The following is a 27,945-nucleotide window of genomic DNA, read 5'->3' as shown; positions in this document are numbered from 1 at the left end:
TTTGGAGAACGGCGTCGCTAGGGGTTGCTTGGGTCGTACGGTCGCTTCGCGCCTGCGCGCGTAGTTCGCGCCACTGCTACGTTGCTTGCAAGCCAGATGTTCTGAAAAGCTTCCTGTCGTCGTTACATTGCTCTGCATTTTTATCTAGATGTAAAATGTGGACTAGGATTATTATATTATTTTATGTTATGAGTGAAGTATTTAGTGCATAATTTAATATGTGTTTAGTAGATTGTGTCGTTTAATTGAAAGTTATCGAGCGTCTCGATGTCCACGAGTTCACTCGAGACCAACAAAGCGGCGGACATTTTATTTTGAGTACTCGATAATGTAGCGTTTGCGTCGAAAACATTAAATGTCGTTTTATGGTTCTGTATTCGGATATCGTTCGCTTACACCTTTCGTAAGTATAATAACTTCATATTGAGTAATTATAGTAAAATCATAAGTATGTTTGCAGCGTAGTTTAAAAGGCGGTTATGGCCAGGAATTACCGCTAGGACTACGATATTTTCGTGAAAAATGTCGTTTTAAACAGTGACGTAAGCAAAAACCGACCTGTACCCAAAATTTGAGGTCTTTAGCATTACATAAAACGTATTACAGTCCCTATCGACCCAATCTACGTTAGAGGCTTCTCACTTGCGATTTCCGCGCGCGCGGCGCCCCTAACCTCTTCACTAATTAAATTGAAATGATTACGAACCCTTTCTTATGATAATTCACAACTTTTCTATTGATTTGTTTAATAAGAATTTTGTCTAATAGCGATGCCGAGGGGGGTGAAGCGAGGGCCGGTGGAGGGCGAAGCTGAGGTGGTGGTACGCGTCGGAGCATCTCCGTCGCAAACCACACTCTTGGATGACAGCCCTAGCCAGCCTATCAGCTATCACTTGCTCGACCATGGCTATGGGGCCACACCTCAACACCAGATTCGGCGGGAGGCGCCCACCGCACCGCCGAAGACTTCAGAAGTAAGTGACATTGGCATACTTGCAGGATATTGTCATAGCAATCTTTTTAGTGTTGTAGGTGTTGAAGTGGGCAGTTGATCGCAAAGTTTGTTTGCCATAAATGTTGTTAAACAAATGTTATACTTATCAGCTGATCAACATATATACATCCTCAATTTATAGTCATTGATGCAATGCAACTCAGCGAGTTTCACTTCTTTTACTGCTAAAATGATAATACAATATGCCAACTCAACAATTTGTAACATATACATCAAACTCTTTGGTAAATTTTAATTTAAAATATAAATATGATTTTCTAAACTTATTTTATGGATTACAATGGTTTCTTGTAAGCAAAGACACAATCGTCAGAAAAGACAATATGTTTTCTATCTTAAATTGGTTTAATGATGTAATGTATTTAAAAATGTATTCATCATCATCATCATCAAAAATATTAAAAAGGTATTAGTTTATCTATTTTGTTACTAGGCTCTAATCTTAATATATTTTATTTTACTGATGCCAATTATAAAAGATTGCAAACTTATATATTATATAGGTTATACTCTCACTAAAGAAACTAAATCATGTTTTATTCAATACTCAACAAATTGTGCTTCTTGTAATGTATATAAAATTGTCTTGTCTGACGATATAATAAACATGGCTTCTTTACAAATCTGTAAAACCTTAATGTGGGATGATCATTGCTTCTCTAATAAAACTAGTAGAATGCAACACTAGTAAATTGAATTCAAAAGATTGGATTGGATAGCTTAAGTATAAAATAGCAATAAATGGTTTTTATAGTTCTTTTTAAGTAGTAACTTTAAAATTTTAGATTTCTTTTTGAGAAATGAACGAACTAATATAACAAATAATTTTAAGATTGCAGTGATTTTCGGGATGTACTGTGTAGGGGGTCAAAGACCTTTTTCACCCTGGGCCATTGAACTTTGTACTCTTACCTAATGTTAGTTCAAGCTATCTGTGACCATTTTACATGAAGGAATGTTATTTACACAATTGCACAGAAATAGGATTCTTTTTCTGTGTGCAATTATTTGGTTGATGTTTTAATAGCATATCATACCTCTATGGAAGAGTGACAGCACATTTTTGGAGTTATATCTGGAATGTTTTGTGTATGAGTGATGCAGAAAAGGATTTTTTTTTTTGAAATCTTGTATTAAATGCTACCTGTAGCTACGGTCTATGTCTACAACCTATATGATATATATATTTTTAGTCAGTAAAAACATGGTTTCGTCCTATCAGTACATTTTAATCAGTTGGATTGAATCTTATTGACATTGGGATGTCTGATTTTTATAAATTTTGATATTATACTTATTAATAAATATTACATTTAAATTTGGTTCCCAAGATTAGCAATTCTACAAGTGAGTACAAGATATGTGTTGAAATTGTTTCATAAATTATTCCAGCTGTGTTAATGTGTTTACTTAAACTAATAAGACTAGCGGAAATATTGCATATTCAGAATTACATTTCAATTTGATATCAATTATATATTTCATATTATATATTTGATATTATTTAAATTTGATATACATGTATGATAACATTTATTAAATTAATCTTTTTAAAGCTTTTTTGTTCATTTCATTTTTTAGCTTACTTTGTAACATTATTCTTGTTCAAGTTGACAATAATAACGTAATTATTTCATATAAGAATTTACCATTTTTATATTCATTGTTATATAGTTTCTAACATGAATTAAGATGACTATTTTGTATGAAGATGTAATCATAATAGATATTGAGGCACCAAATTGTTGTCAGGGTATTTTTTATTGACATTTAATAATAAAATAGCTTAGTGGAGAGGACCTTGTCTAGATGTGAAAATTTTATCAGATAACTAATATAAATGTTGTATGAATACTTTAGATTATCAAATAATGTCACCTAATAATTGCTTTATGATATTTTTTTAATAATCACATAGTATCTTGTGATGCCTCAATTTACGTTTCCTGCAATAACACTTAATTTAATTACGTTTCTTCTGTCGACCATCGGGAGAGTCCTTCCCTCTTAAATTATTCATTTCAGTTCGTTCGTAATTAGCTTCCCATTTCGTATGACACTTTTGGCAATGTTTCGAATAATTAACGGTTCAATTGTCGCTGCAGAAGTTCCCTTTCGTAAGTCAATAGATGGCAACTTGCCCGATGTCTTTGAACATTGTTAGAAAAATTATTTCGCGAGAATCAGCTGGAGGCCTCACCTTAAACTTGTCTTTTCTGTAACTATGCCTAAAATAGCCTGTAACAAGTGTTACCCGCACATATGTGAGTGGCGATCACCCGCAGTCGCACACATACGCCGTACGCCATGTGGTCGCTCCACCATGGGGTCACGTGGCCAGGTACTCATTTCCTGCGCTCCTACATTGCGCAACGCAACCGTCATTGTCCTTATCGTGCTCTAACGACACAACGCCCTTCGAGTGTTTTCATGGATTCGTTTTGAACGTTACACGCTTCTCGATAAAAATAATCGTTGATTAAATTAACTTTGCAGTTTCTACATGCGATGTGTAACCTTTATTCCCCTTTCCTTTCTAGCTAGTTTAGTACATCATTTGGTTTTTCTATTCATAAATTATCTATTAGAATAATAACAGGGGTTCAACTGATTGTGTGAATACTTTGAGCGAAACTTTTAACACAAGGGTATCGAACGATACGTTGTCTAAGATGTTAAGCTTAGAGGCACATCTGCTCTGATTTAGTCGATGCCGAACAATAAAATGAACCGCGAGACCTCTGCAACTCGGTTAAATTAACAATAAAATTTGTAGACTGTTAATAATAACAAAAATTTAGATAAGAAATTGGCATTCTTTTGATAAAGTCCCTTCCGAGAGCCCGGTTGCTTTTGTGTCGTTTCTAATTTATGTCGTGTATTGTGTAGGTACTGGTACCCTCCCCACACATTTCCTTAAAGGGGGCTTTGGCCCCACACTGCTTCACTTTGAATTAGTTGCATCAGCTTATTGAAAATGCTTCGTTCATATATCTGTCTGCGGAATTAATTTTGCATACTGTACATTTGAAATTGTGTTAGTGAAAATTGTTTCCGAAACTTTATTCTGTGGAGTTGTTTAGTGTATTAAAAATGTTTTCAATGTTGTTTACCGGCGAAGTGGTGTCAGTGCGGCGACAGTTTCATTCGCACAATGATTGAGGATAGTTGAATTAACGATGACGTACTCCGTTTTAAGAGTAAGTCGTGAGATTTATCCAGTTTCCTTCTGGCAATAATAGCTACAACAATTCCTATTACAGCGCTTCTTGACTCACTTTAATGACATTTATAATTAAGTGATGGAAAGCTTGTACATTTAATTTTTTTCTAATTGCCAATATATTTTTTAATAAACTCGCAGTGTAGATAGTTTATCATACACCTTGAAATAAACGTTGCATAAACATTGTGGCAAATTTGAAGCACCATCATCGGAACAGACTGGAGATCTTGTGCACGTTTTTAATCTTAACATTAGAAATATTTTACACGGCCGTCCGTTTGAGTGCCCATTACCTATGAGATACGTTGCAAATAGTTCCACAATCCCGTCTGACTCTCAACACTGATTGATGGTTTTTGTCGCATATTCTTGTCAAAAAATTATAAGAATGTTATAAGTTTGTGGATGTGTACATTAAAGCATCGTAGCATTTTAATCTATGTTTAGGTATATTGTTTTATTGTGCTAAATGTTCATTCATCTCACTATTAAAATTGAGGTAGTATAAAATGTAATAAATTAATCCTTAAACCTTAACTTTATAACGTTAATTTTTAACGAATCTATACATCACGATTGAAGGTATAACTTAAAAAAATATAACGTACGTTACTTTTTAAGTGACTTATTATTTAATTAACGATAGTGATAAGATAAAAAAGGAATAATTTCTCTAAAAGTAACGTAAATAGGCGGTGAAAAGAAGACTGAACCTGAGCGAAAGCAGCTCGGGTAGCCAGGGCCACGTGGTGCCGATGAAGGGTGACTTCAAGACGCCCAAACAGAAGCGCGTCAAAGTCCTAACTCCCTATAGCCGCCCGTCCAGTTCTATGAAAAAATACACCGAACGTTCCAGGTACAAAACTTTCGATACAGGTAAATTTTTTTTCGTAATAATTATGTAACCGTTGGATTATTCTTATATGACGGGTAGTATTGTGATTTTATACAGATGAATCGATGAGTCGAGCCGTGTGTAGGTTTGAAAATTTGTTCAATCGAATTAAATTTAAAGAAAAACTTTCTATAAATCTTTTATTATATAGTGTATAGAAACGTCATTTTTAACCGACTTCCAAAAAGGAGGAGGTTCTCAATTCGATTGTATTTTTTTTTTTTTTTTTTTTTTTTTTTTTTTTTTTTTTTATGTATGTTACATCAGAACTTTTGACTGGGTGGAGCGATTTCGACAAATTTTCTTTTAATCGAAAGGTAGTGTGTGCCAATTGGTCCCATTTAAATTTATTTGAGATCTAACAACTACTTTTCGAGTTATATCTAATAATGCGTTTTTACTTGACGCTTTTTTCGTCGACCTACGTTGTATTATACCGCATAACTTTCTACTGGATGTACCGATTTTGATAATTCTTTTTTTGTTGGAAAGAAGATATTCTTAGTTTAGTACCATGATAAGGAAACCAGGATCTGATGATGGGATCCCAGAGAAATTGAAGGAACTTCTTGAAAATCCGCAATAACTTTTTACTGGGTGTACCGATTTTAATAATTTTTAATATAATCGAAAGCTGATGTTTGTCATGTGGTCACATATAAATTTTATTGAGATCTGATAACTACTTTTTGAGTAATCTTTGATAACGCGCAGTTACTTGACTATTTTTTCGTCGATCTACGTTGTACTACTCGTCGATGTAATTGAAGTCGGTTTTTTTTCGTTTGCGAGCAAACACAATTATTCTTCAGTTTTTAACGATGGTAACGTTGATAGTATAATTACGCATACGTAATTTAATTTCATATTGTTTCAGGTTTGACACATCATTAGGTTTATTAACAAAAAAATTCGTAGCGTTACTTAAATCGTCACCAAATGGTGTACTCGATCTAAACATAGCAGCGGAGCACCTATCAGTTCAAAAGCGACGCATCTATGACATCACAAACGTATTAGAGGGTATAGGAATATTAGAGAAGAGATCGAAAAACAATATACAATGGAAGTGCGGTGAGTGCTGTTTTTATAGCGAAAGTATTTGTCAATTTTTTATAAGATTAGTTCGTAGTAAATGTGTTTTAAGCAGTTAGATAACTTAATTCAGTTGGGTAATACAACTTTGTTTATTTTTCACCATTTTACTCTTTTATTGTTAGATATAAGTTGTCTTATTTTTGTGTAAATAAGTACATCTGAAATCCCTAAGTGTCTTTATCGATATGGAAGCCATACACGTATTTTACTTCTTAAATGTTGGTAAGGCTTTATATTAAGAACTGTCGAATTATCTAAGCTCAAAATTTGACCGTTTATTGGTATAATTTAGATATAAAAAAAAAATAAAATAAAAATAACCCAACCTATCTAAGTTCAAAATGACGGTTCTTAATCTAAAGCCTAGCCTTAAATGTTTGTAACGTCTGGTTTTACCGGTTAATAATCACGTACCACAAACAGTTGCGAACATTTTAAAAAATTCGTAGGGTACCTTGAAATTGTACCATTATTGGTGTAAGTTCTCGATGCGCGATGCGGGTTACACCCGTGCAATTTCCTATCCCGTAACAATGTCGGTATAAAAAGTAGCCTATGTGTTACTTTAGACCTCCATCTATCAACGTTCTAGTTTATTAGATTCAGTTGAGTAGTTTTTGCGTCAAAAAGTAACAAATCTTCATCCATCCTCACAAATTTTCGTTTTCATAACACTAGCAAGTGCTTCGTGGTTTTACCAGTTTATGTGTAATTCTTGATCCATCTACATATTTCTAATCTATCTACGTACCAAATTTCATTATAATCAGTTTAGTAGTTTTTGCGTGAAAGAATAAACGACATCTACCATCTATAATCTCATATTTTCTTATTTATAATATTAGTAGGATTAGTAGGATGTAACGGATCGCTGTCTGTACATGGAAGATATACGAGAAAAAATATTATTGGGACCTTTATCAATGCAAATAGAACCCGAAACAATCATTGTTAGAATTTTTGTCTGTTTGTCTGTACGTTTTTGCACGCTATTCTCAAAAACGGTAAATCCGAATTAGATGTGTTTTTTACTAATATATAGTGGCAAGCTTAGCTTATTATTTAGCGTTTGTTTCATGTCAATCGGTTCATATATAAAAAAATTATGCCAATTTAAAAATCACGAACATGTACTGTCACTATTCCACGCGGACGAAGTCGCGAGCACAGCTACAGTCATAAAATATTATCCATACCCAGTCCGTTCTATATCGGGACTATCGGCACATAATTTAACTTGTATCAACATGTAACTTTTATGTACGTTGTTAATTCTCAAGCGACTAGTTCCGCCTTCGCACAATAAAAACGGTATTGACATACTAAAACTTTCTCGGTTTTTTACTGTAATCACATCGGAACAGTGTCTAACTACAGTATCACAGCATCTGTGATTTGTAATATCTGTTCTAAGCACTAAAATTGCTTATTGTTAAATTGTCGATTGTGATTAGGGTATTACTGGGCCTGATATTTTCCGCCTCGCTGAAAAAAGTCGTTCTTTGGCAAACTAATTTTTAAGTCTCGTTTATATTTATACAAATCTAAATCTTTAGATTTCCTTTCCAGCGCCATCGACAAAAACGTTGCCGTTTCATCCGTAGAAATTTCACCCTCACGCGCCTAAAGAAGTTTCACTTCAAAAACAATTGCTTGCTTGACGATTCAAAAAAATTATTAATATTTTACGATTGATGTATATATATATTTGGATGGTCTGTATTTAAATTTATTTATCAGCAGCGTTTTGCACCCGCCGTTTCACTCTCGTGTATTACACGAATTTGTCTTTTTCGCTTTGTCACTAAAATATAGCCTGTCTCTCGCAGATTATATAGCATTCTACTGGTGAAAGAATTTTTGAAATCGTCATAGTTGTTTTTGAGTTTATCTATTACAAATAAACTATATTACTAAATATTTACAAATGGCTCAGTAGGTTTTAATGTATGTATATAGCATCGTTATAATCGTAATGAATTATAGCTAAGTGAAATCTAGCCAATGGTGTGATTATAATATAAGAAATATAGACGTGATACTTGCTTACATGCAATTTGATTTACTAATCTATAATCTATATCTATATCTATATATCTATAATCTATAATATATATAAAAGCGAAAGGTCACTCACTCATCACGAAATCTCCGAAAGTATAATACTGTAGGTATACTTGAAATTTGGCAAGTAGGCTCTTTATAGGACGTAGACATCCGCTAAGAACGGATTTTACGAAACTCGACCCCTAAGGGGGTAAAACGGGGGTTGCAAGTTTGTATGAAAGTCCTATGTTTTTGAAGTAAGAGACTTGAAATTTAAAATGTATGCTCTATAGATAATGAGAAGGTGCCCAAATAATTTATCTTTAGAAATCAATTCCCTTTTAGGGTTAAAACGGGGGATGGTAGGTTGACTCACTCATCACGAAATCTCCGGAACTATAACAGCTACAAACTTGAAATTTGGCAGGAAAGCTCCTTATAGGGCGTAGACATCCGCTAAGAACGGATTTTACGAAATTCGACCCCTAAGGGGGTAAAACGGGGGTTGGAAGTTTGTGAGAAAGTCCCATGTTTTTAAAGTAAGAGACTTGAAATTTAAAATGTATGCCTTATAGATAATGAGAAGGTGTCCAAATAATGTATCTTTAGAAATCAACTCCCTTTCGGGGTTAAAACGGGGGATGGTAGGTTTACTCACTCATCACGAAATCTCCGAAACTATAACACCTACAAACTTGAAATTTGGCAGATAGGCTCCTTATAGGGCGTAAACATTCGCTAAGAACGGATTTTACGAAATTCGACTCCTAAGGGGGTAAAACGGGGGTTGGAAGTTTGTATGAAAATCCTATGTTTTTGAAATAAGACTTAAAATTTAAAATTTATGCTCTATAGATGGTGAGGTGTCCAAATAATGCATCGAAATCTATATATATAAAAGAGAAAGGTCACTAACTCATCACGAGAACTCAAAAACCGCTGGATGGTCTATCCATCCAGGTTGGACAAAGATAAAATTTGGCAGGGAGGTAGATTATAGTTAGCAGACGTCCGCTAAAAACGGATTTTACGATATTCCACCGCTAAGGGGGTTTAATTGGGATTGATAGTTTGTATGAAACATATACAGCCTGAAAATAAATACCTCCGTTTGATAAGCATTTCAAGTGACTGAAATAAAAAAATAATTTGCGTTAAACATCTAAATAGTAATGCATATCTTCATAACCACGCGGACGTAGTCATGGGCAACAGTTAGTGCATTATAAAACAAAGTCCCCAAAAGTGTTTGTGATCGATTCGCTCAAAATCTACTGAACGGATTTTCATGCGGTTTCACCATTGGAGAGAGGGCTCCACCATTGGCAAGAGAAAGGTTTACGGAACGGCTAAACCGATTTTGATGAGAGTTTCACTGGAAGTTTGCCGGGAAAACTTTGTGACATACTGATTTCAACACGGGCGGAAGCCGCGGGCACAGCTAGTAAACATCAATATGTCTTAAGGACTTGAAAATACTTTTTACTTTTGAGATTTTATTTTGGTGGCATTACTAAAATATATTTTGGATATTTTGTAAACAAGTTGTAGACTAACAATATATATGTACCTATATTAACAAATTTTATTAAAATCAGTAATTAGTAAGCGTGTATAGATAACATGAAATATAAATGATTATTTTTGGATGGATAAATATAATTCTAACTCGAATATTAATAGACGCGACACGTAGTGTTTATAATTATTATGTATTGTGTTTGATGTATTTTAATTTAGATTGTTTAAATACTAGTTGTGAAATTAGCTAAGTGTTTTGTTTTTATGATGTTGGTTCATTATTTAAAGTATTGTCTAGCGCAATGCGTGTTTTGTATACAAGACTAGAGGACCAGTACGAACTTCGTACTGTCGTATAATTTTTTTCGTAAATATATTATGGATTTATTTTTACATTTTCTTTTATGCTACTCTTTTCCTGACAATAACGAACATAAAGAAAAACTTATTTATGAAGTCCTTCGGAAGACTTCAGAGATTCATCTAATAAATAAAATTCTTCGAAACGGCTTGGCCGATTCTTATGAAAATTTTTGTGCATATTTGGTAGGTCTGAGAATCGGTTGTAAACTATTTTTAAAACCCCTAAGTTGTGTGGCCCAACCCAAAAAAAATTTTCGCCATTTTTTTATTTTTATTAGAATTTGGCATTGAAAAATACATTTAACCCTAAATTTTCACCCTTCTACTACCAACCCCTATTTTTTAATAGCGATTTTATTATTTTAGAAATAATATATATGGCAACGTTTGCCGAGTCAGCTAGTTGTTATATATGTATGGATTATAGAGAGACATTTAAGACCCACTCGTAACGCTTACACTTGTAAGCAAACAGTAGGATACCGTCGTCAACTTAAATATTTTAAATGCTAAGTTTCATGTGTTTGTTATTCGGGCCCATTCACCCTTTTTGTGTATAATAATAAATGTCTCATATTTAACGGCGCCCAATAAGAGTTCTCCATCGGGGGTCCGGAAACCCATACAACAAACTACCAGAACACGACAAACATCTGTAAGGACTATATAAAATAATTGTCATTTGCGGTATCGAACTAGCGACCGTTATCGGGACCATTAAACGCTTAAAAATTTTCATCTGAAAATACTGTCATATAATGTTAGTAAATTAGAGAATTGAAGTGTTACTTTATTTTATTTTTATTTAAGAATTTCAGTAACAGACTACAGAAAGTAGTTGTAGCAGAATGACAAAGTTGTAATAGTGTAATGTATGTATTTATATCTATGAGAATATATAAACCGATGAATTGGAAAGTGAGATATTAGTTTTGATGATACAAGTTTTGTTAGTTATTAGGCGGCTGCGGTTTTCACATATTGGAATATATGATAGTTACTTTGCTCCCATCACTCGAAGTATGTTTCTAAATTTTCTTAACAAAGAAGGGGTGACCGCAATGAGAATCTATTAAATTTAATTGACTTTGTTGTTTTCGACAATAACCGTTTTTAAAAAACTAAGAAATGTAGGTGATTTTTTCTTACATTTAACGTTTAATCAATCAGAATAATTTTTCTTTACTCATTCATGAGTTTTTATGCGTTATTGACGTTTACGGCTTAGTTGTCGTTTGGATGTATGGAACAAAAAAAAAAAATGTTTCAGAATTTCAACCTATCACCCATATATATGTGTTTAGAAAATATAACAAAATTTCCGAGCGGCAACTTTGCTATATGATTGATACGTAAATTTATTTTTAATTATGTTAAAAAATACCCTAGTAGGTATATACATGAATATAGCAAACTTTTTCTTAACTTTTCCCAATTACACTTCAAATTATTAGGTGATTCTTTCTATAGGAGATTTAGTATTATCCAGTACTATCATCAGATATATTACGAATGATAAGCTTAACATTTTTGTTATCTATATGCATATGCATTAGTGCAGCTAGGTGCGGCTTAGTGAGCTATTTTAACAAAAATGTAAAAAATAATAATGAGGTAAAAACAGCTGAGGGCATTTAGACTACTAGATACTAAGTAAAGTAGGTAATCGGCGTAGGTTTCTTGTAATTTTTTTGTAACAATACTTTTTCGTTAAATTTTAAATGATGTTTCAAACTTTGTTCATCATTATCATTACAGCCTATACAGTCCACTGCTGGACATAGGCCTCCACAAGTTTACGCCAAAAATAACGTGAACTCATGTGTTTTGCCCATAGTCACCACGCTGGGCAGGCGGGTTGGTGACCGCAGTACTGGCTTTGTCGCACCGAAGACGCTGCTTGCAAACTTTGTTATCAATATTTAAATTGAAAATATCTGAAATGACCCGCACGATCTCAATCTCAATCTTAATCTTAATTAATGTTTATTGTTTAGTTTCAATGCCTAAATATAGCTAGTAGATCTCAAGATGATATATAAAGTCATTGTTTTTTTTTGTAATTTACTAGCTCTACCCGCAACTTTGTTCGTGTGGAAGATTCTATCTCATTGCTCTTTTAACGGCGTGATTCTGGCCATCGCGCATCATCCAGTGCGAATTATGGAATAAAAAGTATATGTTGCCATTTGACGTCCGTTGTTTTATTTTAGCCGTTCCAGAGACAGGTGTACAGACATAGACAACACAGTGAAACGCCCTAAAAGTTAATACACCCGTTCCGAAGATTAGCTCGATCAAACAGAAAGACAGAGACAGACCGCCGCGATAATTAAAATCGTTTGTGTTTTAGTAACGTGTAAATAAGTATATGTACTTGTAAATTCACAGTTATTTAAATCACAGACAGACAAATTTTATTTCTATGTATATTCCTCACTAATTATTATTACTACTTCAAGTCGTAATATTAGTATCAGTCAGTCAGTTCAGACTATCGCAGTTCACTGCAGCTAGCTGGACATAGGTCTTTCCAAGTCTGCGCCAGAATATTAGTATTTACGTGAATAATTAAATTTTGTTTTTTGTGTTTTCGGTAGAACCTGCCTCTCTAGCTACTAGGTATCTCAAGTTGTACAAATCGTAGTATTATAATTGTAATTTTGTACACGTTATATTTATTCTAATAATAAAACGAAAAAATACCAAAAATTACATCGATATGTAAATTCGGCGTAAGTAGTCAATAAAAAAGTTCATAAAGTACGCATTATTATTTATTTGTGATTTTTCAAAAAATAGTCGTCAGGTCTCGATCAAATTTAAACGGGACCACATGACAAGCATCAGCTTTCGACTAAAAAAGAATAATCCCAAATCGGTCCACCCAGTAAAAAGTTATATGGTTTTAATACGAAAAAAAGTAAAAAATAGTCTAATTGTGAACCTTCTCATTTTTTTTTTGAAGTCACCTAAAAATAGATTTGACTCGGAAAGCTTATTTTTTTTTATTACTAGCTGTGCCTGCGACTTCGTCCGCGTGGAATTTAACAAAATAATTATTGTTAAGTTTGCAGCTATAGAAAAAAATCTAAAATAAAAATAGCCTAAAATACTCCTTATTACATCAGTTATCTGCCAGTGAAAGTCCCGTCAAAATTGGTTTAGCCGTTTCAGAGATAGCCGGAACAAACAGACAGACAAAATTATAAAAAATGTTATTTTGGTGTACCGTGTATATCCATATGAATTTAGTTAAAAGCGGTTATTTTAATATTACAAACAGAATCTCCAAAATATTTATTTGTATGGATAAAATTACATTAATATTAAAGAAAGATAAACTAGACATTTAAAAACTTAACTAATCGTAAATTTATCTTAAAGGTTTTGCACGTACATGCCCCTTTAGTTAAAAATTCCAAAGGAGGATCCGATTTAATATCACATAATGTGACTATTATATTATTATAACCGCTTTGGTGTAGTGGTTCGAGTAGTCGCCTGAAACACCCGCGGTTTGCGGGTTCGATTCCCGCTCGGGAAGGATATTTGTATTTGTGCAAATATTCCTTTCCGGTTTGGATGTCTGTCCTCGTGGGTCTCCCCACTGTGCCTCGGAGAGCACGTTAAGCCGTCGGTCTCGGTTGCTATCATAAATACCTAATAGCGACCGTCACTCATAGTAGGGAACATACCCGCAGTGGCGTAGCGTGGTGGACTAAGCTTCAATTCTTCTCCTGCACGGAGAAAGAACGTCAGAGAAGTACGTCAGAGCGGTAGTGACGTGTGGTGCGCGGCGCAGGTGTGGCGGGGGCCGGCGGCGCGGGGTCGGAGGCGCGCGCGCGGCGGCTGCGGCGCGAGGTGCGCGCGCTGGGCGGGCGCGAGGCGCGGGTGTCGCGCGCGGTGGGCGCCGCCGAGCTGGCGCTGCAGCGCCTGTCCGCCGAGCACGGCGCGCGCGCCTACATCACGTACGCCGACCTGCGCTCCATCCGAGACTTCCGCAACCAGACCGTCATACCGATCAAGGCGCCGCCCGACACGAGGCTCAGTGTGAGTTACACCTCGAATCGAAGACTCTTTTATATAACTAGGTCAGCAAACAAACATATGGCTCACCTGATGGTAAGCGATTACCGTTGCTTATAGACGTCTGCAACACCAGAAGCATCGTAAGCGCGTTGCCTGGCTCTGGTCAACTTCCTCACCAACAGAAACACAATATTACTTGAAAACAGCACTATTTTGCTGTGGTTTTCTGTAAGGTCGAGGACCTCTATACTCGGTACTGCTCGGAGTGCTATATGAGATCTATATCGCCGACTGGACGATATGGATTGTGGACTTTTTGCTCGATTTGCGTAATGCTTTCATAAACGTACAGCATCGCCACGACGTAGAAATTCAAACTTTAGAAATAATCATATGTAAAAACTGTTCACACGGACTAATTGTGTTGTTGTTGTCATTATTTGTCAGTTAGTAATTAGAATAGTATGTTTTGTATAAATCATATTGACAAATTAATTAAAAAAGAAAAATTATAAAAATCAAAAACCACTTTATTCAAATAGACTACTAAAGCACTTATTTGTAAGAAAATATAAGACTTAGTAAAAAGGCAGCTAACATTTCAGTATTTCTATTAGTTTGTATATTTGTATCACGTGTGCAGAGGTCCATTGAAATAGTTTAAAAATAAGATTTTTTTTTTCAAGGAAATAAGTAGGTTACAAAACATTCGTCCCTAAAATTTACAACTTTACCCCATTTAAAGTTTTCTTGTTTTGAGATAGGCAATCTTATTATTTTATATTGTTAATAATTTATTATTAATAACACATATTTTACAAGGATAACAAATTATGGTTGATAAAGGATTGAGGTTTTGCGGAAACATGATTGTTTAGGAATTAATTTAGATCTGATGGGATATGTAAAAACATTATTTACGTTATTTATGTTATCTGTTACAACCTCACAACTTTGAATAATTATTAAATATATTTTTTCCTTGGAATTTTTCAAATATCTGTTGTGTTACTTAGATAGTACGTAATGTAGATAATTTAAAATGGTCGAAAACAAGCAGATAGGTTCATTTGCGAGGTGTAATAAATGCATAGAATTGGTGGAGAACAAAGGTGTAAATACATAAATCCTCATGTTGGTTTCTAGATCTCTATAACCACACCAGTTTAAAGACTCTATTTATTCCAAGGTTTTTTAATAGTCTTGATTATGGAGATGTCCTCAATCGTGTCAATGATTAATAGTCACCTTCTATGGTGGTAAAGAGCTTTTAGTGCACCTGATTGTTAGCGGTTACCATCGCATGTCGAAGCTGCGACACCAGTAGTATCACCAGTATGTTACCAACTCTACCGTTGTCAATATACTGTATACCCAGGAGTTCTATTCATCTTACCAAAGGCACGCAGCGTCATTTTAGAGCAGTAATTTTACTGTGATCTTCTGTATTCCCGTGCTCTAGGTGTTGAGAAGGATGTTCGAATGTTTTGTTCTCTACCTCAAAAAAAAAAAAAACAACCAGGTTCCAGCAAAGTATTTGAATTATTAATTATTGTGTATTGTAATTTGCAGGTACCACATCCAGATGAGAAAGGTTACATGATACATTTGAAATCTATGTCTGGAGAAATAGAAGTCTACCTCTGTCCTAAAGAAAGACCACCGACACCTCCTCCCTGTAAGTAAATAATATGTGACATAACATACATAACTATAACTATACTTATAAGAAATATTCTTAGATATGTTGCGAGTTCATTCATAACATAAACAATTGATGACAAAATATGCAACAAAAATTCATATGTAAATAGTAATTTTTGAAACTTGGACCATGAACATTTATTTTAAGGCTTTTAGAATTACACTTATTATGAGTTAAAATGGACTATGAATATTTCTTTGCAAGTTAAATATCTGTTAGTATGGAGTTGTGAGTTCAATAGCTTATTTAAAGTGCTTTTTTTTTGTGATATAACTTCATTTTTTTTATTTGTAGCTTCAGGGTTATTGCCATCGGACCCCTTACTAGAAGACAATAAGGCTCTGTTGGCTCCACTCATAGCACAATTACAGTCCATGCCCTCCAGTTCCATCACTGCTACCTTTACGTGAGTTTGTATTTTAATATAATTGCTATAATTTATAGTTAAAAATTTAAATTAAAGAAAACCAAAAATTATGAAAATAACCTTTTTTTTAAAAACATTCAATTTGACTGCAGACTTAACATATATGGTAGTGTGTGTAATGTTTTTTTTTATTGATATATTTTTATATTTATTTTTTTTGTGTGAAGTTGTGAAAACTTATTTTGATACTATATTTTTTGAAAGATAGAAATTAACTTATGGTATCTAATTGTAGGACGCCGATGAAGCGCGAACCGTCGTCGTCATCTCGCCTTCTGTTTACTTCTGTTACTGTTTCTAATTTTAGAATCATATTAATGTTACTTCATTGTAGGACGCCGATAAAACGCGAGCCGTCGTCGCCGTCGTCGCTCTGGTCGCGCAGCCTGGTGGTACGGTCGCCGTGCGTCACGGACCCCACGCTGCCACTGGCCACGCCCCCGCCGGCCACGCCCCCGCAGCGCCCCGCCCCCACGCCGTCAGTGGCCACGCCCTCCACACCCGCCTCGCCACTGCTGGCCACGCCCGACAGTGAGTACATCTTCAGCCATAGTTCCGTCCATACTAGATGAGTGAGTGAGTGATAGTGGAATGAGTTTTTTTTATACGACTAGGTCAGCAAACTAGCGTAAGACATGATGGCAAATGGTTACCGTAGCCGCCTGCAACACCAGAAGCATCACAGAGAGTTTCCGCTGCTACGCCCGACCGTCACCTGGAGCTCCAGAAACTTTACTCACTGCAGGAATACAACAATACTTGCTACTTGAGAGTAGTGTTATTTAGCCGTGCTCTTCTGTAAGGTTGCGGTACTTCCCCAGTCGCATGTATATAGTTTGAGAAGGATTCTGCAGTGCCCACCTCAAAAAAAAATTTGAAGTCAGTTTTTAACAAGTGAACACTTAATCTTTTAACTTGTGAGACTATTTGGCAGACGAGTTTATTACTGCAAAGTACTGAACAAAGTGAAAACTATAAATATAATTAGTCTTCTTCTAATAGACTACAGCTCAAATGTGTTGAAGAAGTTACAGATATAAAGTCACGTTTTAATTTTGCACCATAACTCTTCTTGTTTAAGAGTCTGATGTTTATAAAATTTACATTGGATAGTCTGATCAATTTTGCTATCCTTTTTGAGCTGATTCATAAGAATAGTATGTGCGCCGAGTCTATCTGTCGAGTGAATCTTTTCAAAAAATCCTTTTGTTATCTTGTGATGGTTGTTATCGGTTTTAACATACTTCTTGAATACATTGCTCGCTTCAGTCTGTAATATTCCACTGCTGGGCATAGGCCTCTTTCCCCATGTAGGAGATGGATCAGGACTTGATCCACCACACTGCTCCATTGCGGGTAGGCGGATATATTCCTTACTATGAGTAATGATCGCTATCTGGTGTACATGATAACAACTGGGACCAACAGCTTAATTTGCTCACCGAGGTGCGGGGGAGAGACCCACAAGGACTAACAACCAGATCAAAAATAAATACTTGTATAAACACAAATATCCACTCCAAGCGGGAATCGAACCCGCGACCATCGGTGCTTAGGCGCTGCCGACACGGCACACGCACCATTACACCAGAGCGGTCGTCACACCAGAGCAGTCGTCACACTAGAGCAGTCGTCACACCAGAGTGGTCATCACACCAGAGCAGTTATCTCTTTTGTAATTACATTAATCAGTTATTGTTATACATATACACTCATTTCCCACAGATGGTAGTGCTCGTGGAAGGCTCCGGAACGCTCTCATTGCTGATAGTGACGACTTCGCTCCCATCATGGGCGGCGGTCGCTTCCAGCTTCAGACAGAGGATCAGGAGTCAGGTACTCGCTATTCACATACATGTTCTCTCTTTCTTCGGTCTATTTCAGTCCACATAAGTTGTGTCATTTTTTAGAGAGCCCACAAGGTCAAAAAAATCTTTTTAGAATATCAAGAGAGATAGAGATGAATGCAAGAGATGTAAACCATATGAAATGTATAAAAGATGAAGCGGGGAAGATTTTGACGGACGATGAGGAAATAAAAGAACGCTGGAAGAGATACTTTAATAACTTGATGAATGAAGAAAATGAATGGAGCGGAGTGTTAGAAAATGTACGAAGTAATGAAGGAATGGTGAAAGAGGTAAGTATAGAGGAAGTGAAGATGGCAGTGCAGAGTATGAAGAATGGAAAAGCAGTTGGGCCAGATGGTATACCAGCGGAAGTATGGAAGTTTTTGAAGGCGGATGGATGGAAGTGGCTGACTTTATTTTTCAATAAGTTGCTGCAAGAAGAGGTCATACCCGAGGAATGGTGCTACAGTTCACTGGTGCCCATTTTTAAAAATAAGGGTGACATACAAGACTGCAGCAGCTATCGGGGAATAAAGCTCATGTCACATAGCATGAAGATATGGGAGAAAGTGATAGCGCGACGAATGAGAGAAGAATGTGAGGTCACACAGAACCAATTTGGATTTATGCCGGGCCGGGGAACTATGGACGCCATATTTGCGCTCCGCCAACTCTGCGAAAAATATCGACTCGCACAAAAAGACCTACATATGGTGTTCGTAGATCTGGAAAAGGCATACGATAGGGTCCCCCGTAAGGTTCTGTGGTGGGCTATGAAAAAGAAAGGAGTGCCAGAGAAGTATGTACGACTTGTTCAGGCGATGTATGATAGAGCTAGCACCCACGTCCGGTCCGAAGCCGGGGTAACTGACAAGTTCAGTGTGGCTGTAGGTTTGCACCAGGGGTCGGCTCTAAGCCCGTATTTATTCCTTCTAGTAATGGATGTTTTAACATCAGACATACAGGAGGAAGCACCCTGGTGTATGCTGTTTGCTGACGACGTTGTTCTTGTCGGAGATAATGTTCTTGAGGTACAGAGCAGACTGGGAAAATGGCAGGAAAGACTGGAGGGCGCGGGACTGAGAATAAGTAGGTCTAAAACCGAGCACTTATTCTGCGATTTCAGCGGTTCGTCCGGTTTTTCCCATATTGCCTTGGATGGAGTACCCCTACCAGTCTGCTCCGACTTCCGCTACCTTGGGTCATTAATACAAAATGACGGCAACATAGACCGTGACGTGAAAAATAGAATAAATGCGGGATGGATGAAATGGCGACAGGTCTCTGGAACAGCTTGTGATCCACGAATGCCCCTTAAACTTAAGGGGAAAATCTATAAAACGATCATAAGACCTGTCGTAATGTATGGATCGGAATGTTGGGCAACAAAAGTGACGGATGAAAGAAGAGTGCACGCAGCCGAGATGAGAATGCTAAGATGGATGTGTGGAGTAACGAGGAAAGACCGGATTAGAAATGAGTATATAAGGGGAAGTTTGAAAGTAGCACCCGTGACAGAGAAAATGAGGAGCAATAGGTTAGCGTGGTATGGGCATGTAATGAGGAGGGATGAACGCTATGTTGGTAAAAAAATGTTAGGGATGAATGTCGAAGGACGAAGAGCGATCGGCAGACCGAAAAAGCGATGGATGGATTGTGTGAGTGAGGATATGAGAAAGAAAGGAGTAAGCACTGAAGTGACGAATAATAGAGAGGAATGGAAGAGGAAAACATGTTGTGCCGACCCTACATAAGTGGGATAAGGGCAGGAAGATGATGATATTTCAGTCCACATCTACATACATATTATTTCATGTGATCTACTGTCATGACTAGTGTACTTTAAATCTAGCATAGCAGTCTGTAGCTGGCTGTAGCACCATAACGAAAGATAGGAGCACGTGCCTATGATATTATCTCAAACTATTTTTATTCCACCTAACATTTTTACTTACAACACAGGAAAATGCTTTAACTGGGAAGCTCTACAAAAGCACATTTTCTGAATTGTACATTACATATAAAAGCTTCACCATTTGATACAATTTTTTTCATCAAATGAGTAAAATGTATTTTCATACATTAAAGTAAGCATTTTCATTGTATTAGGGATGTAATTTAAGTATTGTAATTAGGAACAATAATGTAGTTATCGCTTTAAAGCTTTGCTTGCGACTTGGAGTTTGGTATCAGGTAACTATTTTATACATTCTTAGCTCCTATTCTAATTAATGTATCAACCTAAAACATAATCCAGATTTAAATTTATAGGGAATAAATTTTGTGATTTCTATCAAATTTCATGTAGTAATATAACTACAGATAGGAAGGTTAAAATTGTAAGTAAATAAGTTAGTATTGCTTTTAGAGACGTTCGTTCGTCATCGCTTAATGTGCCGACGTCAGGAAGTCGCCGGGTGTCGCTGTGCGGCGGGCGCGTCTCGTGGCTAGCACTCCCGCTGTGACTTGTGTTGCGCTCACATCACAGTCAGAGTTCTAGCTGCGTGGCGCGCCGATCGACGGGCTGCATGGATGTCGGGACTTCATTGATGTTGGGACTTCATGGATCTTGGGACTTCATTCATATTTGGACTTCATGGATGTTGGAACTTCATCTAACATCGTTGTGTCGCATGTTTTCCTAATCGTCATTCATCCTTATTCATCCTCATTACGCTTTTACTAACTCGTCGAATCACATGTTTAGGGCTTAACTTGTGTGTGAACGTTAGTTTCGTCACTGCTCTTGTGTCTAACTTGATGTTTATGTTAAATCATTGGAATATAGAAGCGCCTACCGTTGTGGAATAATTAAATTATATTAATACATCATCTGGGTATCTAAGTCTCACTTTCAACCTTGTATTGTAAATAGACGAATAAATTTCACCTAGCACGCCTCATTCCTTTTCTACTATGTTATTAAGTTCAAAAGCACTATCTGTAAACTGAAAACACTTCTCGGCCAAAGAAACCTTCAGCGTCCAGAGAGCTCTAGCTACTAACCAACAGTCCAGTTACCCTTAATCGATTGTTAAAATATTTTACTGAGCTAGTTAGTGTGTACGTGGACTGGATTAGTGGTTAGTGGCTAGTGGCTAGAGGCCAGCGGTCGGGCGGAGGCCTAGGCCTGCGGCGGCGGCCCCGAGCTGCTTCCCGCGGGGCTGCAGTGTCGTCGTGTAGCACCATGGGATTCAGCTCAGGGCTCCGCCACTAACATCTACTAATACACATCGTAACACCGCCCTCGTCTAACCGGCGCTTCACGCTTGTGTCCTAACGCTTCAATGTGTGCGGAGCTATCTAATGTTTCGGTTTGTTTTTGTGTGGGTCCGAGTGTAAGTTTACTCTTTTACGGGACTTACCGCAATTTTTATTTTAAATGGAAAATAAAAAAAAAAAAAAAAATAAAAATCGCGGTAGCTCTTAGATTAAAAAAAAAAACTTTTTTATAGTGACGGTGAAAGTTTAAAAACTTACTACGCTTTTATAGCGACAAGCTAAAAGAATAATAATATTTTCGAGCTATTTTGAAATTTTTATGCATATCTAGTATTACAACAGCCTTAACGTAATCTTGCACTCGAGTCACTGATTTGTCTAAAACTTTGTTTTAACAGTTTTTGTTGATAATGAAATAATAATTGACAAATATGTAAAGAACAATTGTAGATATCACGATTTTTGTAACAAGAAAACACTTGTATATTCTTTGTGTACATACAGTCCAACTGGGATTTAGTAATAAAAAAGAAAATCAATTTTACCAAAATTTACCCTTTTAAACGTATGATATATACCGTTCACTGCACTTTTAAGTTGTATAATGATACAAACAACGTGTATTACGTTTAAAAAATTACAATGAGATTTGTTGAAACACGGACGTCATTGTCGCTGTACTCAATAAGTATATAATTAGAAAACATCGGTCTTTATGATAATAATGTTTTGTCTATTTCAAATAATCTAGTGTCAAGTATTATTCTTTTTTTATATAAAACTAGGTCGGCAAACATGCGTACGGCTCGTCTGATGGTAAGCGATTGTCGTAGCTTATGGACGTCTGCAACACCAGAAGCATTGCAAGCGCGTTGTCGACCCCATCCCACATACCCCCAGGAGCCTTACTCACCAACAGGAACACAACACTCCTTGAAAGTAGTATTATTTAGCTGTGATCTTCTGTAAGGTCGAGGTACTACCCCAGTCGGGCTGCTCCATATATTGAGCAGAAAATTTCCTGCTGTCCCCTACCTCAGTTGATTCTTACTCTAATTAAATAAATTTATACACGTATCGTACCCACTAGTTCAAAGGAAAAGAACCGATTGACCAATCATATAACAATATAATAATTTTTTACCTAGCTCCTGTGCCATTGGCGTACCTGGAGTTTTGTAAAGATTGAACAAAATCAAATAAATGTAAAAATTCCAATAAATAGTAGAAATTAAAAATTATTTTTAATTACTGCAACTTTTCATATAGCTTCACTATCTACACTACTTCAATAATGGCTTGCTAAGGTTTTTGCTTAGTCCATTTAAATTTTTCTAATTCAAATTTAAAAATTTTATTCACTTCGTGTTAGGGTGTCTTGCCCCACTGTGGGCACGTTCATGTCCTGTGCCTTATTTCTACCACTAAATAGGCTTAGTTTGTTTCTGCGCGGGTTTGAAGACAGCGCTTAATATCCATGCCCGATAACTATATTAAGTCATTTTCAGTTTTCTCTATGATGTTCGTTAGTGTGTTAAAGTGATATTAACAAATATGCAATAAAATTTACAAATTCTAAAAGCGCCAAGCGTATTTAAAAGTGTTTTCTTTGTTTTAAATTAAGTATCTCATGTTCAGAAGTTTTTTTTAACTGTCTGTGATAATTCGTTTATGTAATAGGATTTCATGTCTAATGTGTTGCAAATATCATATTTTTAATACACGTTTATTGGTTAAATTTTAGTATTTAGCATAGTACATTATTAATAGAAAAAAATGTTCATTTTTATAGTCTCAATTTACAATCTATTTCAAATCGATATTTTGTTGATGGGCAATTTGTTTATCAAAATAATGTGCATAAATTAGGCTATTTTTTGTGTCTAAAAACACCGGACACAATTTAATATCACAGATGTTTGTATCAATTAAGATTAATACAGTCTATAAATGTCATACGCTGAGCCCTTTGCTCAGTTTACTTCGCTTTTACCTATACATAAGGCTTAGTCGAGGATGGCAAATGAAAATGACTGGCCGACGGTTTCACGTGGGTTTTTTGAGGCACGGTGGGAAGACCCACATGTCAATACTTCAGACAAAACTGACTGAGAAAGTGAAAAAGGCCATTGATATTGTTAATGAAACTAGTCATCATTTTTGCACCAGTTTACAATTTGGCGAATTGTGATAGGTTACCATATACCTATATACACATTAGATACCATATACCTATAATACCATAATATGTACATTAGGTTACCATAATATAACTAATAAATAATACGGCAATGAAAGTATAAACGTCTTTGTTTAGGAGTACATAGTATATTTACACATGTTTTGTAATAAATTATAGAATCTTTCTAAAATCTAAAATCTTTTTTTTAAGTTATTATAAATCTAGGTTTGGTCTAATGTTTAATAAAAGTATTCTGACGTATGCACCATATTTAACATGTGGATGATTGAATATTTTAATAAAGTCTAGAATCCCATTAACACTAATAAAAATAGAATTTCAATATACAGTTTTAAATCTTTTAAGACAGTTCTTTAGTTTACTCGATAAAAGCGTTGAATATTTACACAACCGAGTACAGCAAATGACTCAAAAAAACAAACAAACTGTATTTCAGAGTCGTTGGAGCTGGAGCCGTTCCTGGCTCTGGAGCCGCCGATGTCCGCCAACGACTACGGTTTCTGTCTCGACCACGACGAGGGCCTGTCGGAACTTTTCGACTTCGAGTTCTAGTGACGTGAGCGTGCTCCACGGCTGCGGCCGGGTGTGAGTGCGACCGTGCGGGTTCGTCGAGGGCGAGTGCAACAAGGGAGATTTCGTCGCGGGCAAGGACTACGAGGGGGATTTCGACAAGGCCGAGTGCAACAAGGGAGATTTCGTCGCGGCAAGGACTACGAGTGGGCTTTCGACGAGGCCGAGGACTACGACGGGGATTTCGTCGCGGGCGAGGACTTTGAGGGAGATCTCGACGAATTCTTCGTGGACGAGTTTGACCCGCTCTTGCGTGCCCTCAGTGATGTGCGTGTTGTGACGTTAGTGGTGCCACGACTAAGTACAGTTTACGAGTATCTACAGCCGAGCTGGAGTGTTACACTGTTGGTCGATAATAAACTATGCACAAATGAGTCGCGAGGAGTACGCTTAATTGTACATTGTAAAGAATGATTTTTTTATATCGGCCGTGAATGCTTTGTGTATGCGCAATATATAACATCGAATCTACAATAGAACTGCATGTTTTTCATTTCATTTTGTGTGTGATCGACGCAGTTATTATGGCTCGAAATTTGTCGTTAACGACTGTTCCTGTATTTTTATTTAAATTGGTATCACGTGTGATTCAATAGGTACGCGATTGGTTAAAATTAATAGAATTAAAAAATACACAGATTTTTTTTGTCAACGATGCTACGGTGTCCTACGAATTTGGTGACTACGTTTACGTTTTGTTGCGATATTTCACATAGTTGTATAACAAACTGGTCGTATAATAATACTGTAGCGTCGTATGATTTGAATTGATTTTTGTAAAATGTGAATGAGTCAGACCGGTATTCACAGGTGAGTTATGGTGGTAGGGTGGTGCCGCCCGCTCTGTACATATTACGATATAAATGAATGGTGATATCTTAGCGGCCTTCGATTTACTTGTAAAGCTAGTTCTAATTACTGTTTATCACTAGCGGGAGGATACGGTTGCTAACATGATTATTGCGTTGCTTTAATTTTTTGGTGGGATGATTAAAATTTTTTTTAACACAAAACTGACTCGAAGCTGTATCCCGCCGCCGTTATTTGTGTCCTATACTTTAAAACCGTCGTTTGCCAAATATTTAGTTGATAAAACTAACTTTTCATTTTATTTAAGCTTCATTATGATTTTCATTTTAGTTGTCATTGTAAATAGACGCGAGCGGGATGGTGCCAGGCGAACTTTTGTCCCATCGCAGTATTGTTTCGATTAGTACAAAGTTTAAAGCTGACCGTCTCGACAGTCGCAAGAAATCGCTCGTTCGCCGTCGCCATTCCCTCTGAAAATAGTGTACAGCACAAATTCCATTGTAAAAAAGTAAACATAAGAGCATATCAAAATAAAATTAATGTTAGATATAATTTAAAGCACGTGGGCGTTTTGGAGAGCGGTTCGGGCGCGGTGCGATGTAAGGTTGAACCGTAGCGGCTGCAGTAGCGACATTTTTTTTTTTACAAAATCCTTTATTTATTATATGTTCAATACAGGTTCCGTAATATTGAAGACTGCGTTAAATATATCTTGAAAAATAATATCGTAATATAAACGATCTTTATACGTTGAAACCGTATTTCTATTCTTTATTTATTGTTTTCTTTCTAGTTATAGCAGAATCTGTTCTAATCGGTTTCTCTGATTAAATTAATGTTATTTTATTAAAATAATTATAAAATCTCTAAAGGGGATGTCCAATAGTAAAAACGGTAATCGAAATCTTAATTAAATAAATGAAATATAGAAATGAATTTTAGGCGCTTTTTCAATATCGTTAACGATTAAGTTTTATTTCATTTTTGATTTGATAAGTTTTTTTCGAATGTTTAGTTATTTCGGCGAGTCGTTAGAAACATAACTACAAAAAAGTATCGCGAAAGTAGTGTTTCTTTTGATGAGGCTGTCTATTCTTTAAGTTTATAAATTTTGATGAATATTACAAATCTATCCCTTAAAGACATTACGTCTTCAAAGCGAATAAATAATACTAGTAGTGTTTTTTTTTTTTAATGAAATTGTTTATTACACAAGTTCTGGGGCCAAAACAAACGAGAAAAGGAAGTACAAATGAAACAAAATCTTTCTCGTAATTTAGTTTAAGGTTTCTACACTTTTATCATATTTTATCGTTGATCGACTCTTATTTTAAAAAAAATCACCACATCATCAATCTATTACGTATTGTTTATAATTGTTTGCCTAAAAGTTAAAAAGTTGTTTTCTCTATTATTTATTTTTTCACGCCACACTATTGTCAAAGGTTAAAATTTCGCAGCCACATCGAATGATGGGTTATTATTTTACCTATAAAAATTAATTTTAAAACTTCGTGTGATTTTTTTGCACTTGTAGTGTTTAACATATAGTTGTTATATATAAATATATTAACGCTTTAAATTACAAAAGTCAAATACTAAAAGTATAAATGATTCCTAGTAGGTGATTTCCCATTGCCATGTAATGTCATGTACAAAAGTAATGTTTTGGTGGTCAAGGTCGAAAACAATGATCATGGTTGTATGACTTAGACAACTCGACTGCCCAATTTCAAAACACAGTAAGGGACAAATTTTTCGAAATCGATTTTTAGCATTTTTCGTTCCATTGGGGTCGTGTGAAAATATATATATATATATATATATATATATATATTAAAAAAATTGTCCCTTACTGTGTTTTGGAATTAGGCAGCCGCGCTAGTACGAATCAATATTTTGTATTATTTTGTATACATAAGTGTTAAAACAACTTGCAAGCAATGTAAAAGTTTATAGATTTTTGCGTACGAAAATATAATTAGATTGTAAATCGCTACAAGTGCACAAGAACGACGAAACAGCGAGAATAGAAATAAACGTATTCTGTTGTAGCGTTTAATTCAATTCTGGCATCTGGATTCCGCAGTCAGTTGGCTAAGAACGCGCTAACAATGTCGGTCTATTTATTAAATATAAGATAAGGTAACCTCATACTTACGCTTATATCATAGAAACTTATTGCAGTTCATTTCAAGCGTGACGCCGTGTCTTCTTGAAATGACCTGCCAGAGCAACCATTGTATAAAACTGTTACAACGATTTTAGTCCATACAGAGACATTGCGTCGGTTCGGCGGTCCACAGGGTCCTAATGTAGTACACGTTTCGTATCAGACAATATTTGTTGGTTTATTGACGACTTGTGCTGGTCGGCCGAATGATAATTTTATCCTTTATAAAGTTTTGCATGTAATATAGAAGAAATGAAACAAATAAATATAAATTATTTGACAAATTCTGAAATAAACCAGCGTAGTGACTATTGAATAACGATTAGAATTCGCTTTCTTGATAATTAAATTAAATTTATTAAATTATTGTTCTGTTGTGCACGTTTTAGCGATGACTGATTTATTTTTCTTGCTTTGATTTTATTGATAACACTTAAATACTTTGCTAAAAATTTGTTTCGATAAATGAAACGATAATATTGTGAACAGACATTTTCGACGGTATGTTTTTGTGTAAATATATTTTTGGTTTTAAATATAAAAATTGAAGGTGCAATGTTATATAATGCTGTATTGTGGTGTGTAGGAAGTTCGGAGTACGCTTGTTGGCGCCATTTGTTGTTGGTGAGGCCTGTTCGGTTGGTATTCATTTGTGTTGGAAGACAGGTTGATTATTCCAGTTTCGATGGACGGCAAGTTATTTGTTGATTGAATTTAAATATAAAGTCATATATATAGTTAGGTTATATTTTTTAATAAATATAATATTGAGATATGTAATATAAAATG

At 35.7% G+C, this 27,945-nt stretch overlaps 1 protein-coding gene across 1 annotated transcript; it reads left to right on the top strand.

Moving 5' to 3' along the window:
• Window positions 1-100: 100 nt before the first annotated feature.
• On the top strand, window positions 101-24,652 carry LOC123663313 (transcription factor E2F2). The gene is made up of 10 exons (XM_045598005.1): window positions 101-403; window positions 769-974; window positions 4,934-5,097; window positions 6,014-6,210; window positions 13,970-14,217; window positions 15,769-15,874; window positions 16,202-16,307; window positions 16,663-16,859; window positions 18,054-18,164; window positions 24,040-24,652. Exons 2-10 carry the CDS (start codon window positions 771-773, stop codon window positions 24,153-24,155), a joined length of 1,449 nt encoding a protein of 482 aa, XP_045453961.1. The 5' UTR covers window positions 101-403; window positions 769-770; the 3' UTR covers window positions 24,156-24,652.
• The last annotated feature ends 3,293 nt before the right edge of the window (window positions 24,653-27,945 follow it).

This window comes from Melitaea cinxia, chromosome 2 (genome assembly GCF_905220565.1).
Source record: "Melitaea cinxia chromosome 2, ilMelCinx1.1, whole genome shotgun sequence".
In the NCBI taxonomy this organism is placed as follows: domain Eukaryota; kingdom Metazoa; phylum Arthropoda; class Insecta; order Lepidoptera; family Nymphalidae; genus Melitaea; species Melitaea cinxia.
The sequence above is the reverse complement of the archived record's forward strand: the minus strand, read 5'-3'. Positions and strand labels throughout refer to the sequence as shown.